Below are 27,234 nucleotides of genomic sequence, written 5' to 3' on the forward strand. Positions count from 1 at the left end.
TAATTAGAAAGTATAGAGGTTGATAGTGTTGGTATTAGAAGTCAGTGAGTCTGGGGTTTGGGTCCCAACACTATACTTAGACTATATTAATGAATAAATTAACCCACTTCTGTAAAATGGAGATGATAGTTATATACTTCAGAGGGTTAAGATGATTAACTGGTAAAACTCAAAAGTTTTTATAATATAATCTCTCAATAAATATCTATTCTTACTAATAGTCTTTCACCATATATTTATAGTCATCTCTTTCTTTTTAGTTCCACAACATCTAGTTCAGACTCATATGTATCTTATGCTGAACTTCTAGAACATTCTCTTCTCCTCCTCCAGACACCAGTTCTATTTGTACACAAATACCATTATACTATTTCTATGAAAACTTTTAGAAAACTATTCTTTTGATCAAAGTACTGTTCATAGCTTTCCATTACTTATGGAAAATTATGAATTTCTCAGCCTTGTGTTGTAGCTTCTTCTTGAATCTGTTTTATTCCCCACAATCATTATTCCATACTGTAGTCTCTGTGTTCAGTTCTACAAAATCTCTGTGCTATTTTCTTCCAGTCATTACTCAGATTACTCCCCTTTTTTCTTGAAGTGGTTTCTTCCACCACATTTGGCTATTGAACATTTTTCATTCTATAAGACCTATTTAAAATGCAAAATAGTTTCTGTGGTCACCTCCTTATGAACCCCCTAAGGTCAGCCTATCACTTAATATTTATATCTTAGTTATCTTACATGTCTCAATTTGCTTTGTGGATTACAATTTCCCTCAGGGCTTACATTTTTTTTCTTACATCTCCAAGAGATATATAAATCAGTACTTGACCCATAATGTCACAAAAATTTATTTAATAACAAAGGTAACCTCATTTTTACTTTCAAGTTACATCATTCCATTATTAATATGAAGGCTTTAGTTTTTTAATTAAAAATTTCCAGTTTATAGCCCAAGGATTAAGCATAATTTACAGTTTTTATAGTATTTCCCTTGATAATCTCTGATAGTATGTTTTCTGAAGGAATTTAGAAAGAAGAAATTTATTAATAACAAGGAATTGGTAATGTTCTGTTGTGGGCTCATTGTGGTCCCCAGTGAATTTTCTGATAGCCAATTTTAGTCTCTAATCCTTTCTAACATTTGAAAATTAAACCTCAACTGTATGCTTCCTCTTCCAAAGCCTTTTACATACTTATCAGAATAGTTTACATATTGTAAGGAGGTCATGTAAATTACTTTTATTAATGTGAATTATTGACATTGAAGTAATTGAAATTGGCATTGAGTGTTTCTTACAACTGAAATGGTAATTACATAAATATAACAAAAATTTCTCCCTTAAAAAACTTGATTACAATGACTGAGAGGCTTTGTTAGTTACAGAAATATAAAATAAATCTGAGTGTAGTAGTGAATTTGATTTTGTAGATAAATTGAATTTTGTAATAAAAATTTAGAGTGTTGAACTTTTGGTATGAGCATGCTAAAATGCTGATAATTTGTTGATGTACAATGAAAATTATTTTTGAATTAAAGAGTGAAAAGGTTATTAGATAGAAACTCAATGTGTTTACGCTGAGGAGTTTTAATTCAAAGGTGGAAATTAGCATAAATTTATGATTGAGTGTCTAAATGGTAACCAATTTAAGTAAACTGTTACTTGACCTGACTGGAGATGATATCGCAGGCTAAACCTCTCATGCCAGATGTGTAACCAGAGTGTCCGTCAAAAGCATGCCAGAGTTCAGAATCCAGTGAAAATTCAGGCCCAGAGAACAATACAGTAATAGTAGAGATACTTAGTATTTCTAGAACTCTTACTGTGAGCCAAACATCGGGCTAAGAACTTTAAGTACATGAACTCACTAAATCCTCACAGCAATTCTATAAAGTTTGGTTACCTCCATTTTGCACATGAGGAAACTGAGGCATCAGGTCCAAGGTTGTGCAGACAACAAATGGTGCAGAGTCAAATGATCTCTAAAGCCTGTGTTTTTAAACATCATGCTATAAAGGGGAAGACAAGAGGGCAATACACTAAGGGGAAAAGTTTTAATGAAAGATCCAGAGAATAACTTTTGAGAATAACTTTATATGAATAAGAATATGCTAGAATATTTTGATTTTTTGCTTCCAGTTAGTCTGGGGGGAATCTGGTCATACTTGATCTAACCATTTATGGTAACACAAGAATTGTTAAAATATTACTGATCCTGTGGATGATTGTATTGAAATACTTGAATGCTTGGCTCTACAGCAGTTAATACAGTGCTCATTATACATCATGTGTCCACTAATGCTAAAAATAGAATTTCAAAATTTTACTGTTTTCAGATGATAATATATCCACATGATTAAAAAATGAAAATGCTCTTTCATGCAGTGGATGAAACTGGAGAGCATTATGCTAAGCGAAAAAGCCAGTTGGAGAAAGATAAATATCACATGATCTCACTCATATGTGGGATATAATGATCAACATAATTTGATGAACAAGAATAGATCCAGAGACAAATGGTGGGGGTGGAGGGCGAGGGCTAGAGAGCAACCAAAGGACTTGTATGCATGCATATTAGCATAACCAATGGACACAGACACTGGTGCAGTGGGGGCTTGCCCGGGGTGGGAATGGCTGGGGTGGGAGGGGGATGTCAATTGGGTAAAAAGGAGACATATGTAAAACTTTAGACAATAAAAAAAAGAAAATGCATTTTAAAAGTATACAGTAAATAGACTCCCTCCCATTTTTAACATCTGTCTACCCAGTTTCCACACGTATTTACTATTCTACACAAAGATCTTGGAAATGTTTTCATATCAATAATAAAATCTTAAATACTTTAAATAATATAGTTTCATATTATTCTATTATGTGGAAATACCATAATTTATTTAACCAGTTCCCCATTGATGGGCAGGTGGATTGTTTCCAGTTGTTAGAAGCCATGCTGAGGTGACTAACCTTGCGTGAGTGTCATTTTGTACTTTTGCACAAGTGTCATCGGAGAAGTTTCCAACAGGAGAATTTCTGGTCAAGGGTATTTGCATTTGTAATTTTGATAAATGTTGCAAATTGGCTTCCATAGAGGTTGTACCAATTTGCATTACCACCAGCAGTGTATGAGAGTGCCTGCTGGTTTGTATCCAAGCTTGTTAATTAAATTTTTAAATTTTTGCCAACGTTGATGAATTAAAAATGGTATCAGAGTAATTTTAATTTTTCTTATGAGTGAAATTGAGGATCCTTTCATTTGGTTAAGAGCCACTTGAATTTTCTTTTATTTGGTGAATTATCTTTTTGTAGTTTTCTGTTTGATTGTTCTTTTTCTTACCAATTTCTAGAGGATGGTTATAAATTAGATAATCAATTCCTTGCCTGTGATAAATTGCAAATATTTCATCCATTTTGCATTTAATTTGTATTTTTATGGATTATACTATGGAATTTTGTATCACACAGAATGTTTACAGCTTCTGGATTTATAGTCACAGCTTTAACAGCTCATCCCAAGATTATAAGGGATTTTTTTCATGTTTTCTTTGTCACATATATGGTTTCATTATTTACATTTAAAAGCTCTCATTCATTTGGCATTCGTCCTAGCATATGTGGGGAGTATGGTAACCCAAAAATATTTGTTAAATTTTGCCTTTCTGGTTTTGCCACATATTAAATTCTGGAGTGTATTTGACTCTATCAACATTCTATTATGTTCCATTTATTCTTCCATTTATGCACTGACACCACACTGTTTTAATTGTTGATGATTTTGTAATATGTTTCTAATATTTGGTAGGGTTAGTCTCACTTCTTTTCTGTCCTCCTGCCAAGTTTTCCTGCTTTTGTTTATTTATGAACTGTAGAATTAGCTTATCTAGTTAAACATATTTTTAAAATTATATTTAAAATTAAATTAGAAATATTTTACATCTTTATGATGTTGAATCTTCCTATCCAAGAGCATGCTATGTCTTCCCCTTTATTCAAGGCATCTTTCAAATCACTCAGTGATGTTCTTAAAGTTTTATTCATTTGGCCTTGCACATTTTCTGTTACATTTCTTCCTTCCTTCCTTTCTTTATTTTTCTTTTTTTTGCTGCTATTATTGTGTGATCTATATATATGTATATATATGTATATATATAATTTGTGATAGATTTTCAGTTGATTCTTATTTTTATAGGTATTTGATCATATTACTGGCAAACTATTAATTTTTTCTTCTCCTTGCTAAAGTTTATGCTTTATTTTTCCATTTCATTTAATCATTTCACAAATATTTATTGGGCTATTATGAAAAAAGGTACTGTTCTAGGTCTTTGGAACAGATTAGACAAAATTTCTCTTGGCATTTTTACAGTAGCAGGGGAGATATAAAAAAGCAAGAAATGTTATGAATAAAAACTTATAATATGCTGAATGTGATAAATGGTAAAAGAAAAGAAAATGAAAAAGGCACTACCAGAAAAAGGAAGGTGCCCTTTCAGATGGGATGATTAGGGTACTTCTCATTGAGAAGGTAAATTTGAGCAAAGACCTGAAGGAGGTCAAGGAATGAGCCCCATGTTGGCTAGTGTTTTGAGCACAATGTGATGTTATCATGAAGATCATGGGCATAGGCCTATTTTATAACGTAGTGGAAATGTTTTTATATTGTTTCTCTGTCATGCCTGATGTAGGCTTTGGTTAGACAAGATAGATTCAGTTTCTCATGTTAAGGAATTACCCATTTGTTTTTATCTCAGTGTTTTGTCTGGAAAGTTTATTGAAATTTATTAAATGCCTTGTCAGGGTCTATAAAAATAACCATATGATTTTCTCCTTAATCTATTAACATGATAACATGAATTATATACTATGTACAGTAAACTATATTGAACCATTCTTGCATTTCTGGTCAAAATAAATTATATTCTTTTAGTGCTATTGAATTATTTTGGCTAACATTTCATTTAGAATTTCTCAATAATATTTAGTGAGATTAGCCTGTGATTTCTTTCTTTTTTCTTTTTATTTTCTTCTTCTTTTTTTTTTTAACAATCTTTATAATCTTTGAAACTACTGGCTACCAGAGAAAGTAGCTAGAACATGGCTTCAAGTTCCCTTTTAAATGAACAATTCAAATTGGAGATAGTGATGTGAAGTAATGATTGAAAGCTCTTGTTTGCAATCATTTGTAATTATCTGTGGCATCTAAACATGTTCATTAGTTTATTCTCTTAACCTTGGCAACTGTTGTCTTTGATCATGTTCTACTCCATTACCTAAGCTATTGTTTCTATACTTTGACAAAAATCTATCTTCTGTGTGTCAGAGTTGTGTAGTGATGGAGGAGGAATAATTTTATTTTGTTATGGAGGTATTATTATTTAACACGGACTGTATTAATCTGGGGAAAGTATAGAAGATCATGTCATTAGAAAGTTAAAGACCTATAAGATAAAATCCAGAAACATTTTGGTTAGTGTCTGGTATCCATCATATTTAATGTGATAATTTGTAGAAGATTTTTTTCCAAGTGATATTTCAGGGGGTTTCTAGTGGTTGGGAGTTATTGCATTTCTTGTGCCAAGGCATTTTCACATGAAGTGGTTGAGTGTGGGAAGAGTAGCATGATTTTGGATTTTGGTTTCTTCTCTCATGTCCTTTTAATATGAACAAGCTACCTTGGTAGAGAATACCCATGTGTCTTCCACTGTTGTTCTGTCTATCATCAAACATTTACTTAATTATTTATGGAACATCTATATAGTAGGCCAGACACTGTGCTAAGCTTGAGGATACAATGGTGAGTCATACAAATGTGGATTTTGCCTTTGTAGATATCTAGTCTACAAAATAAAAGTATAGAGCAAGGACAATTGAAATGATATCTGGAAGATGCACAAAAGGATGAAGAAGGTGAAATAGGACTGAAGTTGTCCAGGCAGAGAAAATTGCATCTGTAAGGTATCTAGGTACTAAAAAGAGACAAGAATCAAGACGGGGAAGGACCTGATATTGGACTGGGAAGGGAATTGGTGGGTGCCAGATTCTGCCTGGATGCTATCAAGAGGATTTTGGTCTTTATTCCAAGGGCAGGGTCAGCTACGTACTTTGTGAAGCTCAGTGACATAAAAATGCAAAATAAAAATGTTGGGTCTCTTTTACAAAAATTATTAAGAATTTCAAGACAGTGATAGCAGAGTGATAAAACAAGAACAGGACAAGTTCGAAGCCCTGTGCCCTGTGTCACTGCACAGATTACAGGCCCATGACCTAGGCACTGCCTAAGGGCTCTGGGAAACCAAGGAAAAGTGTTAATCAAAGCAGAGAGATGATTGGGTGGGCACTTGAGATAAATAAATTCTTTTATTATCTAATAAGGCATGTTTAGTTAGGAAGGACAAAGGATTATTACTATCTTTCAGACCCAGGATTATAAATGATTACTAATATGATATTTATAGGTCATATGCCTACATCTATAGGTAGCCAGAATTCATTCTTTCAATTTATTAGTAGGGGTAGTAAAATGGTGAGGTCTGGGATTTTTGCTTAATATCATCCTATGTAAACAAATACTTTAATATGCTTGAATAATTTTATCCTGTAATCATTTAACAACATAAGCTCAAAGTTTCAACTAACTGAAAGAATGGTGCTTAAAAAATATTGTGCATCTTGTTTAGAATCAGCTGATATCTTCTAACAAAAGTATTAAGAATTTAGAAATATTAAAGAAAATAATTTTAAAAATATAAGGAACAACTTTCTGTGAATCCTTGTTTGTTGTAAAGATTTGCACAGTTTGCTAAGATAGTTCTGTTCTTTTAAGATAATAGACTGAATTTCATATGCAACCTATTATCTAAAAAGATTGAGATTCTAATATTGTGTCGATCATAACTGCCAAAGCAAATCATGAGTATTGTATAATGTAGTTAGAAATAAACAAACCAGAAAGAATTATTAAAAAGCCACTTTAGTTTTTATGATAATAATCCCAATTTTTGTGTGTGCAGGTATATTTCAGAATATGTTACAGAGAAGTAATACTATCAGCAACATTAAAAATTTGACAGTGATGCAAAATTTAATTTTTTGAAGCACAGAGAGACAATTTTCTTTAAGCACTTTAGTGACAGAATAGAAGTCAACCTAGCACCTTTTAGAAGGCTGCCATCTCTAGAGATCTGCAACCTTATGTTGTTTTTTAAATTTGTTTTTTTTTGAATTTATAAATTTTGATTGTAAAAAAAATCTCCCTAGTAATAGTGTTTTTAAAAAGACATTTGTAAAAAAATAAATAAATAAATAAAAATAAAAAGAAGACATTTGCTAGATATTTGTCAATTGTGACAATAAGAACAAGAAATATTATATATTGTGGGAACAATTATTTATTGGATATGTGCTATAAAATGTAAGAAATTGCTTTATTTACTTAATATTGTACATGGTTTGGTTATATAAGAAAAGTATCTCAGTGATGTCAAATGAGTAAAATATGAGGGGATGAGAGAGTCACAATTCTCCTATATAAATTTAGGATTTTTGAGCATAGAGCAATGTGTAGTAGGGGATTAGTGACCTTGGTTTAAAGTTATTTTCAGTCTATCAGATGCAAGGCAGACATAAGCATAAATATACAACTTAATACACGATTACACGATACAATCAGGTCTGGTTGTACAGAACTGTACACCCCTATGGAGTAAGTAACTAGGGTGTCAGATGCAAGAGGAGGTGATAAACAAACGGGCCTAATCTTAAAGGTAGAGAATCAGAGGTGGATTGGATTAAATGAAGATGGAAGGTTGCAAACTATGGGTTTGTTAATCTTGTGTGACACAAAAACCAGAATTAGTATTGGATGGCCACTGACAATGGATCTATATTACAAATTGATAGGACATTCAAAAAGAGTCTCTGCCAATCTAAAAGAAATGGTAGAAAAGTTAATTAGAATTTGTCCACATTTGGCAGAATGGGGTAAATAATTGTGCTGGGCTATTCTGGGATCCTGGTAATAGGAGAAGACTTTATAAGGGAGGTGGAGTAATTATTGGGCTTTAAAGGATAGGAATGAAACCACTAGATAATTAATGATCATTACTATTGCCTATTTTGTGTTGCTTCCTAAGATGTTGAATAAACTGCAATATTGACCTACACAGGGAAGCAGGAACTCTGTCTCTGACATGCAATTCCATCTCAATGCACAATTAATTGAAATAAGTTAATACTATAATGTTATGTAGTTATTGTAATTGGACAAACACAACTGAGTTTAATATAAATTGAAGGACATATTATAAAGGGTTAAGAAGCTTTGGTAATGGTTAGAAAATACTCTTAAAGCCTCACTCTTAAAAAGAAATTTTAATTTGCAAATTGAAAAAATTATAGTTGTGACATTTTTGCACAATTATATTGAAACTTGATAATTGTGCATAGTAATAATGATAAAATTACTTGCCGAGGAACAAAGGTGATGATTCTTCAAGTGTTTGTTGCACAGGCTCAGAGAGGAAAAATTCAAGAACACAATCATTCTGAAAAACAAGACAAAATGTGATATTTCTTAATATGTTATATTTATGTATTGTTCTTTTATACTGGTATATGAAAACATTGACCTAAAATCTATAATTGTTTGTTAATAGATACCTGCTATAGATTCCATAAAAGGAATAATACATTAGTAAGTTTATTAAGTCAATGCTATAATTTTACCCTACATTAAGCTAATTTTTTATGTTTGGACATCTGATTACATTTCTTCAAGAAGCTCAGGTGGGCTCTGCTCTTGGAGCTTACTATGTATACATTATTTAAAAAATATATATTTTATTGATTTCAGAGAGGAAAGGAGAGAGAGAGAGAGAGATAGAAACATCAAAGATGAGAGAATCATTGATTGACAGCCTCCTGGTTCATTGGTAGATGCTCAGCCGCTGAGCAACACTGGCCAGGTAACATTTGCATTCTTGAATTTTACAATTTTGCATGAATCTCACACCTTACTTTTCTAAAAAATGTGTACCCTTGGACAGGTCTTCAGAGAAAAATTCCATCTGAGTAGGACACTGATGTTCACTTAGTGAGTAACCATTATTCCTCAAGGTTCAATGCTAGGAATGCTCACTGAGTATTGACCACACCAGTGGTATCAATGAATGCTAGGGGATATTTAAAAACAGAAGATGCGTAAGGTGATATCCCTTTTCAGAACACAATCTAGTGGAAGAAACAGATTATATTAAATGCTTTAATACAAATTCAAGTTATGTGTGCTTTTCCATTAAACTGGAATGATGACAAACAGACTGAAATGTAATCTGGTCTCCAAATGAATGGGCTAACTGGTAAACCTGACAACAGCTTTTCCTTAGCTAATTGGCACACATTTTATTTTAAGCCATTAGAGAACCAAAGCAGACCTCCCAATGGGAGCTTACATTATTATCCGAAGGACTTCACTCAATAATTGATTATTTGCACTAATTATCATAGACTGATGTCAAAGCCGCCTGACATTTACCCTGGCTAGCCTTCTCTCTCATTTTGTGCAAAGGTTCTTTCAAACCTCCCCCAGGAAACATAAACTTCCAAGTCTGACTCCTTTCCCTCTGATGATTTTGTTTCCATGTTAGAGAAAATAAAAGGCAGATGGCAACTCCTAAATTTCATCACCAGATCTATAGACTCACAAAGACATCTTTTCTCTTTCCTTTTCTGTAATACTGAAAGAAGTGTTTCTCTTTCCACCTGTTATAAGTTGATTTAAGTTTGCCCCAAATTTATATTTTAAAGTACTAACTCACAGTATCTCAGAATGTGACCCTATTTGGAAATAGGGTAATTGCAGATGTAATTAGTTAAGTTATGATAAGTTCATCCTGGTGGAAGGTGAACCCCTAATCCAATATGACCAATGCCTATTGGAAAAGGGGAAATTTGAACATAGCCATTCATAAAGGGAAGATATGAAGAGACATAGGGAGAAGAGAGCCATCTATAAACCCAGGAAAGAGGCCAGGAATATATTCTTCCCTCACAGCCATTAGAAGAAGACACTTTGATTTTTGGACTTCCAGCTTCCAGAACTATGAGATAATATATTTCTGTTGTTTAAAGTCACCCAGTTGGTGGTACTTTGTTATGGCACCCTTAGCAAAATAAGATACCATCCAATGCCGATCCCCTCATCTATGACCTGGATTCTATTCCTTCCTCCTCAAGCACCTTGCAAAATATTCCAATCTACACTTTAATTAATGTTCTCCTTCCTTCTTTCCTTCCTTCCTTCCTTCCTTCCTTCCTTCCTTCCTTCCTTCCTTCCTTATCTCCTTCCTTCCTTCCTTCCAGAACAAAGTAGGGTTAACTCTTTCCATTTTAACAACTAAGAGACAAGTCAAATCAAACAAAATATACTCATGCAGAAATTGTATCTTGTCAAGTAATGCAGTTTTTAAATTCTGTTATTTTTCTCCTTGATTCAAACAAACTTATTGGAAGACTTCTCAGCACTCACATTGGTGCCATTTCTTCAACTATTACTCACTTTATGATCTACCACATTCAAGTTTCTGCCACTAATTATCTTCTAAAAATGCTTTTACCCTCATTTCTAACACACTTTCTCTTTTTCCAAATCCAATGGGGATTTTCTTGGTTTATTACAGGGGTGGGGAACATCTAGACCAGTGATTCTCAACCTTGGCTGCACATTAGAATCACCTGGGAATCTTTTTAAAATCCTGATTTCTGGGCCTCATCCTCCGGAAATTCTGTTTCTTTGTTACTAATGTTGTGGCCTCACCCCATAACAAAGAAACAGAATTTCCGGAGGATGAGGCCCAGAAATCAGGAGGATTTTAAGATTCCCGGTGATTCTAATGTGCAGCCAAGGTTGAGAACCACTGATCTAGTCCATGGGCCATATAAGGCCCTCAAAATCATTTGGTCTGGCCCTGCTAAGGCAACTGCAGGTGGTACTCAAAATTCAATAAATCCAGGAGCTTTTTTCATAGCAACATAAATTTATATTAAGTGAATTATATTAAGGGAATGATGTTATAAATATCCAAATGGCCCTTGGAAGAAAAAAGGTTCCCACTCCTGGCTTTATGGATATTCCATTTTTAGTGAAATGCTCTCTTTCTTTTGCCTATGACACTAAGTCCTTCCAGTTTTTCTTCCATTTTTTTCTACCATCTTTTATTAGGTTTCCTTTCAGGATCTTTTCTTTTTGCTTATGATTTCAGTTCTCGTGTTCCTCACGTCTAGGCCCATCTCTTTCATTTCCACATTCCTTCTGGGTGATCTTTTGCCTTTTGGTGGCTTCTATAATGATGCACAAATTGAAACCTTTATCCCAGATCTATCTCCAGAGCCTCAGCCTTCTTTATCAGAATACTTGTTTATTGGCTCCTTTGACTGTTCTAAAGGCAAGTGCACCACTAAATGCATTTTCTTTCCCCTCAATTTGCTACTTCTGTGTCCACACTCAATAGTGTGTATCTTTTTGGACTCTCCATTCTTACCTCACATGTAAAATTAATTGTTTAGTCCTATGAATTTCATCTCATAAATAGGCCACCTATTCACTTCTTCCAGGTATACTGCCATCTTCCTAGCTCTCTAGCATCATTACTTCTCACTAAGTTATAGCAGAGATACCCAACTCTTATCCTGCTGCTCTTTAATACAATCTACTCTCTACACAATTGCCAAACGAACCTTTCAAAATAAAATTCTAATAACTAACATCTTAAAGCCTGGCAATGGCTCCCCATTGCTCTTAAGAAAAAGATCAACTGCTTAACAAAGTTTATAAGACCTTCCTTAATTGGGATCTTGTTCATTTCCCTATCTTCACCTATCACCATTTCTCTTCTAGTACTTTATCCTGGACTATGCTGAATTATATTTATTCCCTGAAGTATATCATGCTCTCTTACATCTTTGTCTTCCTTTCTCTATCCTTTCCAACCTTACCCAACCCATGTGCCCAAGTTTTATCACATGCTCTCTACTCTTATTAGTTTAATCAATATGATATCAAGTACAGAGATTATCATTTATTCACTAATTCCTTATACAGTATTTCTCTCAGTAAATATTTGTTAACAGAACCAGAGATCTGTCATCAGATATAGAATACATTGGTTTTCTAATGCAATTATTTTTTTTATCTAGGTAGCAGTTTTAGGCATTATTATAAATTAGTTACTTGCCAATTTTGATCTCTACCTATAAATCTCTTTTGACCTTGTTTAGTAAGAATATATCTTCAAAAATGTATCTATAATCATAATCAGGGAGTTGACCAAATCAAGGTGTTTTTTTTGTTTTTTTTGGGTTTTTTTTTGTTTTTTGTTTTTGTTATTTATTTTTATTTTTTAGTTTAAAGTTAAACTTCAGCCAGTGCAGAATTTGGTGAAGGAAATTTGATCTTCTTTGGCCTTTTGAAAACTAGTCAATTATTCTTCTCTGGTGACATTTTGACCTCATCACCCGATGGTTATTAAACTTCAACAGTAGGCAGAAAATCTTCCCAATTAGTCTCTGAAATGTCACCACTAGCTAATTATTCCCTTGAAGCTCTCATTTATAATTCTTGGTGTGGGTAACACAGTAAAAAATAATTCCTTAATGTAATAACATTGCTTTTATTCTTGAGAAGAAACATGATCCAGTGTCAATGAAGAGAAAAGTCAATAAAAGAAATGAAGAGGGTAGAAAAGCAATATTGCTGGATCTCAAAATAATCGATTTAAAAATTTTCTCAGATTGAGCTTTACTTATGTGCATGCATTCTAGAGCATTTTAACACATTGCACTGCTGGATATTTTGGAGAATTATAGGAATGTTAGTAATACAATTGCTCTGACTAATAACCTGTGTTCTCAACTGGATTTGTATTGACACCCAAGCATTGTGGCTACATTTAATTGTGTAGGTTGTATATTGAGCAACTCTAGGGGTGCCATTTTTACATTGATGGACTACAAACATAATTCTACCCAGCTGGACTCTCCATAAGTAGAGCTGTCAGTTTTAACTAATAAAAACAAAAGATGCCCTTGCAATATTTGTAACATACTTATACAAAAATATTAGTTTGTTATGCTACAATATGAGGTGTTTAGAAAATGCATGGGCATACTTTTAATTGTCTCAATTACTGAAGGGTACAACTGGCATTTGCTAGGCAAAGCCACTTGTCTAAAATGTTCTAAAATACCTAGGAGATTCTTACATTATGAAGAATGTTTTTCTGATTAATTCTTCAAATGATCATAGTTTCTCAGGAAAAATACTCCTCTAAATTTAACTATTTTATTCTATTTACAAGAAAATGGAACAGCAGACAGCATAAGTGGTTGACTAATTGAAATTAGTATACACACAAAATACAGTGTGGTCAGTAAGCCCAGGCCCACCTGTGTTACCAATGACAAAGGCCTATAGATGTGAAGAGGAACTATAGCTAGAGAAATCTTTATAGGAGTCCTATAACATGCTAGTCTTCTGCATAAGCTTAAGGCTACTGTGACCTCGTGATGACTTTTAAGCAGAAAAGCACTATTACCAGATTTTTTTTTTAAGAAAGATGACAGCATTCTTGGAGAATGTCATTAGCAAAATTTCTTATATGGTCAATTTACTATGTTCTCTGAGCATTCCATTATGCTTTCTCTTTAAGTCTCTGAAATGGTGGCTATACACTCTCTGGTTCCCTTTATAACCCTGATCCTGGTGGTGGGGTAGGTATCCTCTTTGCATCTCATTGTTCTTCTAACCTTCACTTTTTCTTCTTTTATAAAAAGGCTCTGCATTGAATATCATGTCTACTGACTACACAGCCCTCCCCCTTGTTGTTGGACTTGTGTATTGATTTCTAGGTCATTGGCATTGATTTCTTGAACACTTTTAACTCTGGAACATTGTCATTTTCTCTAATAGTACTGATCATAATTCACACTTATTTTAATATTCATACAAATCATCCTTTGTTGTGGTAGATTCTTTGTTTTTAAACTCCTCTTGTCTAACTATCTTATTCTGCATCCTACTCAGCCACTCACTTCTTCCCTTGATTTTGTCTTAAAGGCGTTTGACTTCAAGATTTTGACTGAAGACTGTTCATTATTTTGATTTCTAACCTCCTTGTCTACAACTACCATCTCCCTCCATTCCAGCTCATTCCCTCTAGTGACAAAACTCAATCTGTTGACTTTTCACTGGCCCTAACCCCTTTCATATTTTCACATCCCTCCTTGGCCAATTTAGATCTCATGGTTGAAACTTTCAATAACTCCCTTGCATGCTCCTTTCACTCCTTTGGTCCCCTCTCCCTTTATTTTATTATTCACCTGGCAAAATATCCAAGTCTGGTTGCTCTCTGCCAAGTCTGCAACTGTAACAGGCTTACTGACTATTGCTGGAGGAAATCCCTCAACCACGCTTACTGGTCTTACTATTACTTCATGCCCACAACCCTCAAGTTGGTGTTTGGGATTTTCTGGAAATTCTACACCCATCACTAGTCCATTTATTCTTCTACTCCCCTATAGGACTACTTAATACCTTAGATTCATTCCTCAAAATGCCAGTTCACTTTTCCTCTCTTTCAGTCTGCTCAAAGCTGCTCTTCTTATTGATAAAACAACAACAACCAGAAACAGAAAAGAATTTCTATAAGCTTTTGGCAACACATATATTATCTTACCTCACCTCTGCCCTTTATTCCCTTACATGGGTGCACTGTCTGTGCTTTAATTGAGACTGATTTGAGCACTAGCTCCCATGCTCTCTTCTTTACTCAAGGTCATTACTTTGGTCTCTGGCTAAGCTTTCATTTCTCCCTTGCATCATCAAGGTTTGTTTCCTCAACGGGTCTTCCTACCAGCATACAAATATGTTATAATTTATTTCAATAAACAAAATTCTTGACCTACACTTCCCTGCACATTATTTTCTCCTATTCATCCTTAGAGCAAGATTTGTTTTCTACATTTAATCCAAATTTCTCTCTTCATATTCTCTTTTGAACCCATTCTAGGACTTTTTTGTTTCTAATGCTCCCATTTAATTGTTCTTGTTAAATTCACCAATGATACCCTTTTTTCTAACTCCAGGGGTTAATTCTTTATATTTGACCCATTTGTAGCATTTGAAACAGCTGATCATTTCATCCTCTTCAATATCATTTCCTATCTTGGATATCAGGCAGCACATTCTTGTGGTTTTCAACAGGTTGCTCCTTCTCCTTTGTTGATTCTCCTCTATCTTTTCAAACTTTAACTTGGCGTGCTACATGGTCTAGTTCTCAGACTCTGTTATATTTACATTTTCACCCAAATAATATCATCCAGTCTCATGGCTTTGGAAAATAGTTATTTGTTGACAACTCCAATATTTATATTTCCAGTCTCACTTTTTCCCTCAACTCACGATGTCAACTTTCCACTTGACCTCTCTACTTAAAGTATTACAGGTAATGCAGACTTAGTGTGTTTAGATTTAAACTCCTGATTGCCTCTGTTCCTTAATGCTTCTCCTACAGTTTTCTCCAACACAGAAATATTCAATCAATGCAAGCTTGTATGGCCATAAAGGTGGATTAGTAACTGGAACTCATCCTGGTTTTTTAGTGCCTGTGTCCTAACAGTTGTTAAATATTTGGAATATCTGTCTTATGTAGAACATTATATATTTGAAAAAATTAGTAAATGTTTAGGATTTGTCATGGAGACTCTACAGTTATTGATTTCTTATATCAATTGTTTAAGTAAATGCATAGGCTATATTAACTACTCTATGAGTAGTTATATATACCTTTCTTTGCTAGATTAGATGTTTATCTAACTAATATGAGATTTTAATGTCTAATAATGCTTTCAACTTAAAAATTCATTCAATAAAAAGCAGACTTGAAAGTCAATTGAAAAAATTTAAATTAAAATATACATCAGCTTATATTTTGTTAATTTCAAGGCTCTTATTAATATTTTGTTTAGCAATTATACTAATTCATTTATAATTTAAAATGATTGATATATTTTTTTAAAATATATTTTATTGATTTTTTACAGAGAGGAAGGGAGAGAGATAGAGAGTTAGAAACATCGATGAGAGAGAAACATCGATCAGCTGCCTCCTGCACATCTCCCACTGGGGATGTGCCCGCAACCCAGGTACATGCCCTTGACCGGAATCGAACCTGGGACCTTTCAGTCCGCAGGCCGACGCTCTAACCACTGAGCCAAACCGGTTTCGGCAAAATGATTGATATTTTGAGAGAGTTTATCAGTTCAAAGTTGTTGAAAACTTGTGGTTTTCCTATTTCATATGCACGAATTCTTGTTCTCAAAGACTACAAAGTACTTGCAAAGATCAGAAGTAATGCAATACAATACTGAGATCATTTTTTCCTTATCTTTAAAATAACACATTAATAATTCCCATTTATTAACTGGCCAGCCAATATCTAGAATTGGCTGCAAGATATTTAGTTTTAGTGAGTTAAAACAATAAGTTAAATCTATCTCTCACACACCAGGAAGTGCTATAAAATGTGAACTTAAAAATGAATTCCCAGAAGTGTTTTAAATCAAAGTTGAACAGTAATTATATTTTATTGCCTTTTTCATAAAGTAGCTTGTCAGAATGTCCAGTCTTTAATGTAGTTCAACTCATTATATTCGTATTGGAGTTACATGGAAGAATGACACTATGAAAAATAGCAAATTTCTAAAGAATCTTTTATAATTCCTGTTCTAACATGTCATCAACATTTTACCAGACTCTGAAAAATACTCTTGGTTTTACTGATGGTACACACATGACATTTATCCTGCCTGCAAAATAATCTCAACGAGCTCCAAAGAGGAAAAGAGCAATGTAGTGACAAATGTAGTAATTAACATCTGGGTTTAGCAAGCAGGGAACAAGAAACATATGTTCACTATTAAGATAGGATTTACCCATTGGGATTTATTTTGACATTTGATTTCTGCTTTAAAAGCATAACATTGCTTAAGCCTTAAGTGATATTATTTCTTATTTTAGGGGACTTCTAGAAATTAACAACAATATGAGAAGAGCTAAAAATCACAATGAATATGGCTTAAAATTTTTAAAAACAACAACTGCTGTTTGCATATTTCAACTAAATTCAAATGTTCACATTTGTTTAAGTACTACAATCATTTTCTATAGCTTTTATTATATGTTTATATTGCTCTCTATACAGATCTTATTCAGATCACAACACAATTCCACCGAAACAGAGAAGAATTTAAAGAAGCAAAAGGAATTGTTGTTATCACAACTATAATTTGTTAGTAGAACGAAATTGCAAACATTGAAAGAAGAAAAGAAGTTTCTATCAGTTTGAGAGTAGAGTGTAAAACTAAACAAACCCAAGTCAAATAGGTATGGCACTAAGATGTCTAAACAGATGCTTGCAATCTCATTAGGAGAGATATCGGGATAGTGTATTACTGTGGTCTTCATTTATGCCTATTTTCTTTTATTGATAGGCGTGTGTGTGTGTGTGTGTGTGTGTGTGTGTGTGTGAGAGAGAGAGAGAGAGAGAGAGAGAGAGAGAGAGAGTCTCAGAGATTCATAGTCATCCCTCTATCTGGGCTGCTCTTGTGTCTTTAGTTTAGACCAACCCCCAGAGAGCTCCTTCCCATCTAACTTGACTGATACCAGATACTGGACTTTAAAGCAACTTCTTTATCTAATTTCCTTGACAAAAAGCAAGACTTAATATAATTGAGAATGCCCTATAAGGGCTCATAATAATATATTTTTCAATTTAACTTTTTATTTTTATTTATTATTTATTTTTAGAAATCTTTATTTTTGAAAGTATTCCATATGTCCCTTTTCTTCCCCACTGACCTCTTCTAGCCCACCCCCACCCCCAGCAATGACTATGATGAGCAACAATATTCACTAAGCCTTGCTGTGCTAAACTGCCCCTTTGCAAGTTTTCCTTACCTGTATATACATGACTCCTTTGCTTTCCTTTCTCATAGCAGTAGTCTACTAACACTTCTATATGAACCCCTTCTGTGGGCAGATACGTGTAGGAGTTCCCTATTGATGGCCTGCTGCCATGTCAAGACAGAAATCAAGCCCAGCTGGTGTTGCTCAGTGGTTGAGTGCTGACCTATAAACCAGGAGGTCAAGGTTCAATTCCTGGTCAGGGCACATGCCTGAGTTGCAGGCTCAATCCCAGTAGGGGGTGTGAAGGAGGCAGCTGATCAATAATTCTCTCTCACCATTGATGCTTCTATTTCTCTCTCTTCCTGTTTCTTTCTGAAATCAAATCTATAATAATAAAAGCATAATATGCTAATTAGACTGGACGCCTTCTGGATGTCCTTCCTTCCAGACAAAGTTGCAGCGGGCGGGGGCCAAGGCAGAGGTGACAGAGGTCCTCAGCTGTGGTGGCGGCGGGCTGGGGCTGCCGCAATGGAGGGCAGGGGCCGGGGCCAAGGCCCTTGCATGAATTTCATGCATTGGGCCTCTAGTATATATATAAAAGACAGATCTCAACATGCATCCTAGTTACACTAGGATGAAATCAGAAGCCTATCCCAGTGTGCACTTACTTGCCTCTGTCTAAATAGGACAAATCCCAACACTTTAATGGGTACTTGATATTTTGTCCATTTCCTTGAAAAGGCATAGTTTTAAAAACAGCTTATTATTATCAGTTAGGCAGCCTGCAGCATGCAAAGATGGCAATCCCATCCACTATCCCCTCAGCTCTTTCCCTTACAGACAACTGCCATATTCATGTGGTCCTTGACTATAGCATAAGTTAATGGACATGACCTTCAGAGAATGTCAGAATTAGTAAAGAACATTAAGATGTCAATATTCAATATTCTTGAACAAGCAAAAGGGATTTGAAACTCAATGAAATAAAGTTGCCTTGGTCATTCTTTACGAGTATGAGCAGCCAAGGCTCTTAGCTAACCAGAAGAGCCTGTTCCGAGCTGGCAGCTAGCAGGATTCTCAAGATTGCTTTTATCAACCTAGAGGTCTCTGTCAGGGGGTTCATGTGGGGGACTAGACACTGGAGTGAGGAAAAAAATCAAAATTACATTACTATTTATTTAGTAACATTATCTAAGTTTCCCCCCAAATGTTTTGTTTTCTACACATTTTAAAATCTTATTTATCACTGTTAGTGTAGTAGTTTATGTATATAAGTAAATGAATTGTATGTTTTAGAAGCATGAGCTAATTTCTTTAAAAGAAAAAACTGGTAAGCTATAAGAATAAATAAGAGACAACTAAATACTTTTCAGATGCAAACTCAATCTCTTAGGTTTTAAAATCTCATAAGTTAGTATATGCTAATGATTCTGTTATTTTTATTTAAAATATTTATTTAGTATTGATGAATTTATAACTGTACTATCCATGGGTAAAAAATGAATGAATATAGTTACTGAGTTGTTTAAACTACAGAACAAGAGAAACGCATATAACCATAATGGATGCTTTGTCCTTATAGTTCCCTTTGTCTAGCACAACTTTCCCCAATTTCTTTTTACCAACTTCTACTTGCCCTTTAATAACAATTTGAGTGCCATACTGTCTGGGATGCCTCTCTGCCTCACTCAGAATTGAGTTAAGTACTATATATCCCTTTAAGTGCTCAGGCACTTGTCTTTTGATACATAACGGCATTCCAGCTGAGTCTCCCAACTGGAAGTAATATTGGAGCACAATGTTCTCGAGTCTATATTTGCTAAAAATCAATAAAATAATAGGATATCTGTGTATCTACTATATTGAAGGCCAAATGTCTAGGTTGAAAATAAACAAGTTAAGTAACTATCTGAGGACGGTATACATAGAAGAGCAAAATAGAACCAAAGGAAGCAGAGGAAGGAAACAATAAACATAAAAATAAATTATTAAAATAATATAATAAAGAGGGCCAATAAAGTCCACATTTCAGTCTTGATAAGGATTAGTAAAATTCATAGTCCTCTGACAAGACTGCTTAGGAAATGACATATGTAAATGAATAATGAAAGAGTGGGCATCTCTTCAGATCTTATAAATGTTACAAATATTATGAGGGAACACTGTGAATGACTTTATGCCAATAAAGTAGCAAAAATTCCCAGAGAACTATAACTTATACATAGACCCCTCCCCACAAAAACCAGAAAATGTGAATTGCCCTAGAACTCTTAAGTAAATGAAATCTCAAGACCTCCATGGCTTTACAAATTAAAGTTATAAAACCAATTTTATAGAAACTCTTCTACAGAGTAGGAAAAAAAGCAAGAATTTTTTGCAAATAATAGTATTATGAGTCCAGCATATTCTTGATTCTTATTCCTGGTAAGGACATTATAACACAAAACAACTTCAGGCCGTTTCTGTCATAAACAAATTTGAAAACAAATATGAAAGAAAATGTTAAATTAAATACAGCAATACATAAAAAGAATAATAAATGACAATCATGTGGAGTTTATCCTAGTGATGCAATTCTGTTTAAAATTAGATTATCCATCAATGTGATTTACCACATTAACAGAATAAAGGAGAACAATTATTGGTATTGGCTGATTGGTGACCAACCCAATAGATTCAGGAGAAAACATTTCATACACTCAACCTTTATTGTAAAAATTATTGGCAATCTAGGAATAAAATTTTCTTAAAATAGTAAATGTACCTACAAAACCCACATACTTAATGAGGAAATATTAGATACTTCTAAATATTAGGTGATGGAATAACACAAGCATATTCACCATCACCTCTTCAATATATATTGGAGGCTCTTGAGAGTACTAAATAGCAAGAAACAAAAATAGGATTTTATAAATATGGAAAAGAAATAACAAGACTTTTGTTATTAGTAGATAATATGATTGTAAGTGGAAAATTAAAAAAAATACAGATAAATTTTTTTAATTAAAGGTGAAGTTTGTAAGGTTGTTGGATAAAATGTCAACATACAAAATCAGTTGTATCTAAATTCTAATGAAAAATAGAGAAACAATATTTAATAGGTACTGTAAGACATCTGGTATAACAAAATATTTTTAAGATATGTGCACAAAACAATAAATCTATTATTGAGAAAACAATTTTAAAGCTGTAAATAAGTACAATATAATGGATTGGAAACTATAAGGATGAAATTTCAACAAAAATCCCAGTTGGTTTTTGCATGAAGTTAACAAGATAATTTAAATTGTACATGGAAATGTGAAAGTTCCGGAAGAGCTAAAATACTTACTACTTAAGAATAAGAATAAAATAGAAGGACTTACTTTGCTAGATATCAAGACTTATTATAAAGCTACAGTAATTAAGACTGTTGGCACAAGGATAGACAAAGATCATTGGTGTAGAATATACAGCTCTGAAGTGGACACATAGATAAATATTTAAATCATTACAAAGATAGCACTGCAGAACAGTAAGAAAAGGGAAGTCTTTCAATAGTGCTGGAACAATTAAAAATCTACATGGAAAAAATAAGGTGATTCGTATCTTATACCATGCACCAAAGTCTACTTCAGATAGATGTAGTTTTAAATGTGAAAGAAAAACAACAAGGCTTCCAGAAAATAATATAGGAAGCTGTGCTTATGACACAGAGGTACGGTATATTCTTTTAACTCTAAGGAAGAATACTGACACATTTTACTAAGTTAAAATTAAGAGTTTCTGTTCACCAGAAAACATAATAAAGAGAATGAAGGCACACGACACAGAGTGAAAGAAAATTGTTGCAACATATTTAACTAATGTAAGGCGTCTATCCAGAATATGTAATGAAATACTATAAATAAAACAAAATAATATCAAGTAATTCAATAGAAAAAGTGAATGCTAAAAAAATAACAAGAAGATCGTCCCAGTCCAATGAGAAGGCCCAGAATCTCCCAGAGTCATGAGGGACATTGCTATTTTTTTTTTTTATTGTTTTTAGTCCCTCACTATTCTCTAAGGCTTAGCTTTATGTCTTGACAACCTGGCTTTGACCTCCTTATTGGTTTTAACCTTCCTCTCACAGCTTCCTCGGGAGAATGCTGAGGTCCGGCTGAATTGTATCCTTGCCCTTTTTCCTATGTCCCTGTGAGAGAATGATGGCCCTCCAAAGATGCCCACATTCGAATCTCCAGAACCTGTGAACATGTTACCTTACATGGCAAAAGGCACGTTGCAGTTAAAATGAAATTAAGCAGATCAAAATGGTGAGATTATCCTGGATGACCACAAGGAGGTCCATAGGTAGTCAAAGGAGAGGTGGTGACAGAAGCAGAGGTCAGAAGGTGCCGTGGCTGGAAAGGGTACAAGTCAAGGAATGAGGCAGTCTCTGGAAGCTGAAAAGCCAAGGAAATAGATTTTTTTTTCTAGTGCCTGCAGAAAGAACCAGTCCTCTAACATGAGTTTAGTCCTATAAGACCCATTTTTTTGGACTTTGACCTTAAGAATTGAAAAAAAAAAGATATGTGTAGTTTTAAGCTACCTAATTTGTGGTAATTTATCATAGCAGCAATAGAATCTAATACAATGCCTTTCTTCTCCCCCCTCACTCATGACCTTTCCTATCTCTTATTTCCTAGGAAAACACTTCTCTATGCCAACTCTTTTATTTATTTATTTTTATATTTTAAATAGATTGAGCCCGCAACCCAGGCATGCGCCCTGACCCCCTGACTGGGAATGTAACCGTGACCTCCTCGTTCATAGGTCCATGCTCAACCACTGAGCCACACCATTCTGGCACCTAAGTCAGCTCTTTTAAATACTATCTGCTGTTAAAGGCATTGCTCAGATGTTCTCTTCTCCCTGAAACCTCATCTTCTCCCTGAAACCTCTGACAGAGCGGAGGGGGGAGGGAGGCTGGGTGAAAAAGGTGGTAAAAAAAAGCCTCATAGACAGACAACAGTGTGGTGATTAGCAGAGGGAAAGAGAGGTGGGGGGAGGTAGGAGAGGGTGAAGGGGGGACGAACGGTGAGAGGAGAAGACTAGACTTTGGATGGTGAGCTCACAGTGCAATGTGCAGATGATGCATTATAGAATTGTACAGTTGAAACCTGTATAATTTTATTGACCATTGTTACCCCCAATAAATTCAATAAAAAGTAAAGAAGAGAAAATAAGTAATTCTTAATTCTCTAGAGTGCTAGGGCACCTAGCAGCACTGATAGTTCACTCATCACATATTACTTCAAGTTATTTGAGGCCAACGTGCTATACCTTTTTTGCTGTTCCACAGTTTACTGTTTCAGAGATTTTCCACATATAAGACATGCATGTTTGTTGAAGGACTAACAGAATATTATCATAATGCATAATAAAATATTTCCAGGAATAGTTGATATTTTATGCAAAAGTATAAAATTAAATTGTAACATACGTTCGAAATCTCATATGATCCTGTTAATATCTGTTCCATGTAGTGATTTAGATCTCTGAATCTTTTATGATCTGAATCTGTAAAAGGTAAATGCCACCAATGAGGGAACCTGTTTTAAAAGAAAAAAAAAATTGTACATTCATTAGTTCGAAAATTGGCCTCTTCATTTTAGGATTGTTTGTGAAACTATAGCTACATCAGATGGGATTATGGCCAATGAAAATATTTTTCTGTAAATCACATGATTGACACAGAGTTTCATTAACATGGCTGTGGTCGCTTGTGGTATTTTAATTGTCACTAATATTAATACTAATTTAATTTAGCATACTAAACTAATATATCTGTTCCTTCTGACTGTATTTATGGTAGACCACACATTTTGTCCCTTAAACACATGTGGGGGCTTAATAAATGTTTTCTAAAGCTAATGATTCATAATTTTTCAAGAAGGTCAGATTGCAATGTTTCTTCTGGGTTCACTGGAGACAGTGCTACAGGAACTAAATTAAACTCTTAGCAAGTGACATATGCTTCCATCTGGTCTGAGCCTTTTGGAACAAAGTATCACTTTCCCCAGGAGTCTGACTTGCAGAATTTCCTCCCTACTATCTGATGATTTACCTCCATGGGTTAGATAGGATCAAGCCCAACTATTGGATGGGATGAGCTGTTAATGGTTAGCATTTGGCAATGAATTTTGAGGATTAAATATAATCATTTTAGGAACTATCTAGCAGCTTCCTCCAATTGCAGTCTTGCTCTGCCTCCTTCTTAATTCTACTTTGATATGACCTTTTCCTGGGGAAAGGAGACTGGAGGATAGTGAAGCACTGTCAGCAAACACACAGAAGTATGTGACAACTTCAGGCCATCCCATCCACTGCCTCCTGTTGGAAATGTCAGGGAAGCCCAAAACAACATGTTTGTGTATTTAAGTAATTTTCCTATTTCTTAAAGGTCACTTGCAGTTTGAAAGCTTAAAGTATTAAACATGTTTGTCCTGATTTGTTATGAAAAATAGTGCCATACACAAGTAACCAAGATATAGATATGCATTTGATAGATATATTGGGTTGGTTTTAAATAATAATTTGTATATCTGAGGACAAATTTTCCTTATTGCTAGAATAAAATGGAGTTCAACATCAATTCTATGCCTTTGTTGATGTTTTGATAGATATATGTACTAAAAAAAATCTGTGTACAAAGAAGTACATGAGAATTGAGGAATTCAGCTATAGTAATATACACTTGAGATACTTTTCAGTTATATGCTAAATATAACATATAATTCAGTTCTTAAAACTATTTTTTATGATCTTTTATCTGACAGTGACCTAATTTCCTCCCTTAATTTTGTTCAGACCAAAGATCAGAAAACTCTTCACTTGCAAACAGATTGGATACCTGGTTATTAGGATAATTTATTTTCTCACTACCAACACCAGTATTTTGATTTGCTCTGTATTTAATCCCAGAGATTTATTTTACTGCCCAGGATAATGTACCCAAATAAGATTTTGGATGATTGGTGAAGGCAGAAGAGGGAGAGGGAATCAGCCCTTCTCCAGCAGATTAATTTTAAAGAAGACCGTTTACTTTTGAGAAAGATTTCCAAGCCCTTGTACTCTTAGAAGGAGCCCAGAGGTACACATAGCCCAATGTGAAGATCCCCATTGCATGCTGTGAGCGATTTGAATTTTATTCCTCACAATTCTAAATTTCTCATTATACTTTCCAGATCAGGTTTACTTCATTCTCATGCGGTTTCTCTGAGTGAATTTAGAAGTCAGAGGACATCTTGCCCTCATCCTTAATTTACATGCATTGCTGTAACCCTTAGCTCCTTTGGGACTGTTAGCATACAGATATAGTTCAGGGCACATAGGACTAAATCTCCCTCCCCTCCACACAGTGCTTGAATAGTTTCAACATCAGTTTAAGTACCATTGTCAGGCAGTAGTTATTGAGCAAAGCCAAATCCTAACTAAAGCTGAAAATTGAAAAGAGGCTCATATAAAGAGATTATTACCACTTTTAAGGTTTTACAAGTTATGCTAATATGTATTGGAAAGATACAAAAGTAGGACAGAGAAGTTTTTGAGACCAAAAAGGAAAGCTCTTCAACATGAATTAACTTATCATTTTTTAGTAGGGTATGATGGCAGCTAGTGATGTTGAATTTAATATGTGCAGCCAATCAGAAATTTTGCCAGCATCTCTTCTTTCTCAGTTATTTTATTAGATTATTTTTGGGAGGGGGGGGTAATTCTTAAAGCTGATGTTACTTTGAAAAGTTTCCACAGCCACATTCCTTTCCTCCCAGTCTCTTGAATGTGCTCTAACTCTAATTTTGTTGACTTCCTGATATTTAAAGGATCTGTATTTCAAAATTTTTGTGACATCTACAAGTATGTGAACTGCCAGAAGCTGGTCCATCGTTGCTGCTTGACACAGTCGCTGCAGGGAAGAACCATCTGCACAGCATATTTTTCAAAGGACCTGGCGTATATGGCATACTGTTCTTAATATGTTTGCTCCCCTTCTTAGCACTATGTGTTTTAACCCAGGTCACCTCTCAGAGAAAGGTTGTTTCCCCAGGTGGAGATTTTTCCCTGGAGTTAGGGATTAACAGGACTAAGGAAGGGAATAAATCAGTAAAACCCCTTAACTAAGTGCCAGGCGGGAATTTAATCACCTTAACTACAAACAATCATGCTTAAGCTACATAATCTTTACTTAGGATAATTTCCTTCAGTTACTTCCTTGTAGCATAACAGAACAATAGAGTAGGGACCTTGGAATGGAGATAACAAATGCCCTAGCCTTTGGAATAGAATGGATAGGATTAAAATCAAATGGTATAAATACAGATGTAACAGGACAATAAATAGAGAACCTGGCTGGAGAACCTGGCTAGAACCTGGCTGGAGAACCTGGCTAGAACCTGGCTGGAGAACCTGGCTAGAACCTGGCTGGAGAACCTGGCTAGAACCTGGCTGGAGAACCTGGCTAGAACCTGGCTGGAGAACCTGGCTAGAACCTGGCTGGAGAACCTGGCTAGGCTGCTGATCAACTGAACGCTGTCTCCGTGTCATTCCTTCTTTGCCGACTCCGTCCACACCTTTGGGAACCCCTGGACCTGCTGGGGCAGGACCCCAACAGTGAACTACTCAGTTGTCAATAGTGCACACTATCTGTCCATCCACTGGTATCTCTGCTTACCTTTATATTTTGAAAATGGATTCAACCTTGAAAGCCTACTAAAAATACATATGCACAAAGTATGTCAGGGCAGGTAAGACCATTCACGTTGTTAAAGGACCATTTAGTTAAAAATTCGAGTCTAGATGAAATTGCATTTGGTTTACCTAAGTGCCAATATCATACTTTCTGGAAGTTCACCTTTTAAAAGTCAAGATACACTTTTGTTGTACACTGAAGTCTATGACCTAAGTTTGGCTAGTTATGTTAAATTTTAGAAAGTTTTTTGGGACAAAAGTTATTTTCATTATATTTTTAGTTGGCTTACATTTAATGTTTTTTCCAATAAAACATGAATGGAAGCAATAGTTTTCACAGTTGCATCAAAATGAACATCGCAACAAATTAAATTTAGATAGTACAAATCGAAGCCAACAATGATAACAAAGTGAGTTGATTTTAATAAATTCTATGATATTAAAATTTACTATATTAAATTTTCTATGAAAGATTTTACTATATTAAAATTTTAATTTCTTCTGAAACAGCAAGTAAATATATCAGAGCTATATATTGCAGTTACTTATTGTAAGAGTAGA

General features: G+C 34.5%; 1 protein-coding gene across 1 annotated transcript in view; it reads right to left on the minus strand.

Annotated features, from left to right (window-relative positions):
• PIK3C2G (phosphatidylinositol-4-phosphate 3-kinase, catalytic subunit type 2 gamma) overlaps positions 1-27,234 on the minus strand; it is a 276,367-nt gene that overhangs the window by 24,265 nt on the left and 224,868 nt on the right. The window contains exons 29-30 of the mRNA XM_014540168.1: positions 23,429-23,537; positions 8,470-8,545 (exon numbers count right to left, since the gene is read on the minus strand). Of these exons, the coding sequence (XP_014395654.1) occupies positions 8,470-8,545; positions 23,429-23,537 (185 nt within the window). The remainder of the gene's footprint in view (positions 1-8,469; positions 8,546-23,428; positions 23,538-27,234) is intronic.

This window comes from Myotis brandtii, unplaced genomic scaffold (genome assembly GCF_000412655.1).
Source record: "Myotis brandtii unplaced genomic scaffold, ASM41265v1 scaffold237, whole genome shotgun sequence".
NCBI classification, from domain to species: Eukaryota; Metazoa; Chordata; class Mammalia; order Chiroptera; family Vespertilionidae; genus Myotis; species Myotis brandtii.